The following is a 6,000-nucleotide window of genomic DNA, read 5'->3' on the forward strand; positions in this document are numbered from 1 at the left end:
ACAAGGTGTTGGTGCAGTCCGCTGTTGATATGTTGCAAAGCCAGATTTGTGAATCCTATCTAACATCTATTAAATGTTAATAAAACAAAAACCTCTACCGAAATGTAAACAGTTAAATAATGAACTTACAGTTTTAATAATAAAGTATTTGAAAATTGTATCCGAAATGAATTGGTAAAACACCATGATCTTCGTAATGAATATGAACAATTATGACAGATTATAGGGAAAATTTATAGCATCTGCATTTTTAAACTTCTATTGCAATATTGCCAGTATTCAAACATAAGAATATACTCATCATGCATCATATTTAGGACATCGTCTTAGAAATTTGAGACACTATTTATCAAGCTTTAATAAATTACCGGGATGGTCATATTGTTTTTATGTTTGTGGTATAAAGGACCTTTCTCCAACTTGACAAGCTGTACGGTGATTCTTCATTGTTGATCTTCGTAAGGTGAATTCGGTATCATATGAAGAGTAGTCTTATTTTGGCAATCATACAAATTCTTCTTAATTGTATTTTATTTTCTACATTTTTTTACAGATACATGATATGCTGTACACATGAGATATCATGTTTTTATTTTAATAATTTTTACAATTGCAATCTGTTCCTTTTAATGAATGAATGTACACCCCAGTTCTATTCATAAATGTCATAGTTTCTATTACTGCAACACGTGTTAATTGAATAGATCTATTGTTATTTATAGCAATGGGTTTTGACAAAAGGTTGTGACAACAGGGTGGGACGGACGGGGTTTCTGTTTCGACATCCCGAAAGCACATTCTATTGTTTTTCATAGCAATATAATTTTTTTTAATAGCTTAGCATAAGACATTACACTTTACACGTAGTGTTCACAACAGGTTGTGACAACAGGGTATGGCGGACAGGGTTTCTGCTACGACATCCCAAAAGCACATTATATTGTTTTTCATAGCATTAGGATTTTTGTTAATAGCTTAACATAAGACATTACACGTACTGTTCACAACAGGTTGTGACAACAGGGTGTGACGGACGGGGTTTCTGCTACGTCATCCCGTAAGCACATTCTATTGTTTTTCATAGCAATAGGTTTTTGTTAATAGCTTAGCATCAGACATTACACGAAGTGTTCACAACAGGTTGTGACAACAGGGTGTGACGGAAGGGGTTTTTGCTACGACATCCCGAAAGCACATTCTTTTGTTTTTCATAGCAATAGGATTTTTTTTAATAGATAAGCATAAGACATTACACGTAGTGTTCACAACAGGTTGTGACAACAGGGTATGGCGGACGGGGTTTCTGCTACGTCATCCCGAAAGCACATTCTATTGTTTTTCATAGCAATAGTTTTTTTTTTTAATAGCTTAGCATAAGACATTACACGTAGTGTTCACAACAGGTTGTGACAACAGGGTGTGACGGACGGGGTTTCTGCTACGACATCCCGAAAGCACATTCTATTATTTTTCATAGCAATATGATTTTTTTAATAGCTTAGCACAAGACATTACACGTAGTGTTAACTACAAGTTGTTGCAAGACATATTAAAAACCTATTTCAGGAAACTCCAATAGCGAAAAAATATTAAGTATCTACATGATCTATTATCAATACAAAAAGACATTTGAATTCTCCTTTGCTTGAAGCTAAAATCTTAATCCCACATGGCAAAGTTGTACAAAAATACATATACAGAACTTGTATTTGAATATGCGGGAATATGCAAGAAGACAACTTTGTAAAATAAACTCGCTTGTTACAAATGTGATTAAATATCGTCAAAAAAAGGTTATAAGTGGACCTAAATCTTCAAAGACTTCCATTTCTTGCAATTAATAATGATTTGATATTGTAATTAGTATTGATTTCCGTTACATTACCTTTTATAGTCAATGTAAACAAATACAGAATTTAGCATCGGAGGCAAGTAAGTTATACACTTCGGAATACGGTGTGTCTATATACGAAACCCTTCCAAATGTGTTGTCGGCGTTTCTTTTCCAGACTCCCCTTCCCCTCATTGTATAAATATTATATATAACCATATGAATATCATAGATCGAAACTAAAATACGTCGTAGGTTCATGTGATACTAACTTCGTGCAGTATTTAAAAGTGTGCATCATAAATACTGTAAATTGTCTTTAAAATACCGTACATGAAATTAAACAATATAAATGAGAAAACGCACACTGATAGGTCCAATATGTAGTAAAATGTACGCAACAGTGTTGAAGAGATAGTTTTATATGATATAAACCGTTCTTATTTCAGATGTGTTTGTGGAGGGTGAGTATAAAAACGAAAACACATAAATGTTTCACATTGAATGGCTTGGAAATCTATACAATGAATTTGTAATAAAAATAAGTATATGTCTTCTTTTATATAACTTTGTATCAGTTTTAACGAGGTATAAAACAAGTATTTCCAATTTCCATAGCATAGTTAATATAAATACAACAACAAATGACATGAATAAACATGCATTGACGTGTCTGTATTTTTATCTATAAAAAACTCGCCATATAAAGACATAACGTATGACTTCACTTACATTTATTAAGTCCTTACATAAAACAACATTACTTTATTTAAGTGTTATGGGTGTCTTCTACATAAGTTTATTACTTGCAATGCGTTTCAAGGAGGATGAACAATTTATATTCAGCAGGCAGATATCGCATATGTATAACAACACTTATAAACTTGATATATTACTTTTGTAGATCGATGTACTTCATCAGTCAGTAAAGAGACAGCCAGTGACAAACATTTGACAGATACTGAAAGGCCAGAAAATACTTCCTTCTGATGCTACAGTTGGAAACAATCTTAAAATACTGTTCCTTGTATTATTTGTATGTTAGTTTTGATTTTGAAAGTTGTGTGATTCTTGCAACATAAAAGTTTACCATAATGTTGGTTTTTTTTAACTTAAAAAGAATGATGTCTAACTTGTAGCATTACACAATCATTCACCGTTTGCTATTCTTATAGAAATGATAACAAATTAAAACACTTTTTTCATGTCTTAGGATTATATAAGTTTCGAATTAGTTAATTAGACTTTGTTATTTTTAATGTTGTTATTTGTTTCTGCATCATGCATTATACTTTGCTACTAGAGTTACGAGAATGATTTTTTATCGGTTTTGCCATCATGTTCGAAAAGAAAAAAAAAACATACATCAAGCATTTTTATACGTCTTGTGGGGAAATTTTGTGTAATGGACTGCAGCTAGATAATTCTGAGCAACCATGTAATGTTATTTTCACAATTGCTGTGAAGCCACTTTCTGTTTACCGAAAGTTCGAAATGTTATAACTCTCACTGTAAAAGAAAGAAATTATACAGTATTCATTTAACCTCAATCAATTGTATGCTGCGACGAAGGTCGATTCGGATATTGATGTTCCTCTTACTACGAAGGAAAATAGTCTCACTTAAAAGTTAAAGCATGTGCATTGGTCGTACTTTTTGTATCTACTGATATAGAATGATAACTAAATGTGTTTTCAGCTTTTATATTTCCCCTGCAGCAACACGCATCTGCTCAATTATATGATTTAACAGTGATAATCTTTGAATATTTTTGAAAGTAACAATGAATCTCCAGGTGAAATCCAGATGATTTGATTACTTGCTCTCAACCAGTTTCCACAATCACGTCACAACAATATATTGGAAACAAGCGATCTTACCAAGATAGCCCATATACCCTCCCAGCGACACTTAAACAGAAAACATGACAACTAAGAAGCGGTAACTTGATTGGAGATCTTACTGACATAAAACATTTAAAAAAGGTTGCTTCAATAGTTTACGTAAGTCTGTAACTGACAGCGTCCTTGAAGCCCTCGGTAGTCCAAAGGTATTAAATACTATTATACCCATCTTGTCTAAACAAATCAGCGCTACATTAGAGCTAATAATAAAAGCAGAAGTTAAAAATGTGTTGCCGAAGAAATGCAACCAATATTTCAAAAAATTAGAAAGTCAGTCTAGTATAGTTGAAACACAAAAGCAACGCACCACCCACGACATGATCCCATCAAACAAAGAACGTGAACAAGAAATCAACTTAATCTACGATAGGATCGATAAACATGAAACAGGCTTGAAATTCAGGAGCAGTATTCCAGAAGGACAAGCCTGTGTATCAACAATATTCCTATTCCAGCAGACATAGACAAATAATGTTATAATCGTTCAGCCAGTCGATACTGATAGCATCATTCTAGATATATACAAAAAAAGGCTTTGAAAGGTGGTCCTAATGGTACTTTCTTCATAGAAAACCTAAAACATGTTAGGACAAACCTCCAAAGTACAACAAAAAAAAATGCAATGCCTGTTGGACTACAGACGGTCGAATCTTTGTTAAAATGAATGTTAACTGTCAAACGCACATTATTATTGAAATTAGTGATCTTGATTATGGAAATCCAACAATCTGAAGAACGCACGAACATTGATAATTCTGAGGTAATGAAAGGTACAAGGTTTCCCCATATTTCAGAATAAAATATGTTAAAAGACTAATTTTTAATTCTACTAGAATTGTTTAACTTTCTGAGATTGTGTGGTGAACAAAAAATAAAAAAAAAAAAGTAATTATAGATTGTTTCCTTCCCATACCAGAACTCATAATGTATAAAAAATCCGTATTTTTTTTTTATTAAAGACAGTGATCATATTAAATAAATATGTGTTTATTCAACCACACGACTTCATGATACAATTAAATTAAAGCTTCGTTTTTTAATGGTTTCTTTTGTATTCTTACATCTAAAAAGAACTGAGATAAGTTTCATTAAAAGTTTCATTTAAAAAAAACAGTAGTTAGTACTGTTAGTTTAAAAGCACTCATTACAACTTACTGTATTTTTATGTTTTCGACAACTATCTGTTGTGTGTGGGTTGTTTTCGTAAATTTATTGAGCAATTTTTCTCGCTCCAATCTTTACTTTCGTTTTTATATTTATTTTTTGGTGAGGGAAAACATAACCAAAAGAGTCACCAAAAACATAGTCCTAGTTGTTACCTTTTACATCCCTTCTTTTGTATGTCATCACTGTATTTCGTGTTAACAATTGTATTTGATTTTTTTGTTTATTTGTTTATTATGCGTATAAGGTGTATCTTACTATCTGAACATTTGGTATTTGGTAATTGTATTGCGTTGGCTCCACAGAAATGTACATGGATTATTTGTTTAGACGTTTTGTGAAATGTTTTAAAAAAGATTACAAAGTCTATACTTGTGTTACTGAACATGTAACAGAAGTGATAAGTATCGTATTTGAACCACATCAAGTGAACATTCTCAATTGCCGTACATTCTTTTTTCTATGAGTTCATACTCTGACTAGTCTGATAACCACACGTGTCATCGACAGATAATTGTGGTTAAACTCGAGTAATTTGCTATTTTAAAAACGTTATACCTTGCCTCGACATTGTCGAATTAATTCACTCAGACAAAATATAACTAAACTCCATACAGTTGACCTCCTTTAGCAAAGATAATATTATTATTTAAAAATAATGTCTGCTGTTGTTTTTGGTCGGGTTTTTGCCTCTTTGAAACACTCCCCATTTCCATTCTCAATTTTACATTCAATATAAATATTTCGAAAAAACAAAAATTTTAAATTTTAATACGTCGAGGAAAAGGGTTATCCAATATGTCATTTACTGTGGACTCATTTATTTTCTAGGTACCAATTTTCGTGGATTGCGGAAAACTTGCATATTCGTGGATATTAAAATTCGTTGTGTGAGAAAAGTTTGCATACATTCCTATTGAAATTTTGTATTTCGTTAAACACTTAAATTCGTGGTTCTCCTGTTCCCACGAAATCCACGAAAATTGGTATCCAACGAATATTAATGTATTAGTCTTTCAAGCATAACAATTCAATGTTCCATAATTAGATGAGCCTTACGATATGACTTTTTGAGTTGCATTTTTGCTTGTTTGTAAATTG

At 32.0% G+C, this 6,000-nt stretch overlaps 1 protein-coding gene across 1 annotated transcript in view; it reads left to right on the top strand.

The window, feature by feature from the left end:
- The window catches only part of LOC134717572 (uncharacterized protein DDB_G0279899-like), a 42,316-nt gene extending 39,495 nt beyond the window's left edge, over positions 1–2,821 (top strand). The window contains exons 16-18 of the mRNA XM_063580064.1: positions 1,865–1,932; positions 2,281–2,295; positions 2,736–2,821. Of these exons, the coding sequence (XP_063436134.1) occupies positions 1,865–1,932; positions 2,281–2,295; positions 2,736–2,821 (169 nt within the window). The remainder of the gene's footprint in view (positions 1–1,864; positions 1,933–2,280; positions 2,296–2,735) is intronic.
- Positions 2,822–6,000: the final 3,179 nt, after the last annotated feature.

Source organism: Mytilus trossulus, chromosome 5 (assembly GCF_036588685.1).
Source record: "Mytilus trossulus isolate FHL-02 chromosome 5, PNRI_Mtr1.1.1.hap1, whole genome shotgun sequence".
NCBI lineage: Eukaryota > Metazoa > Mollusca > Bivalvia > Mytilida > Mytilidae > Mytilus > Mytilus trossulus.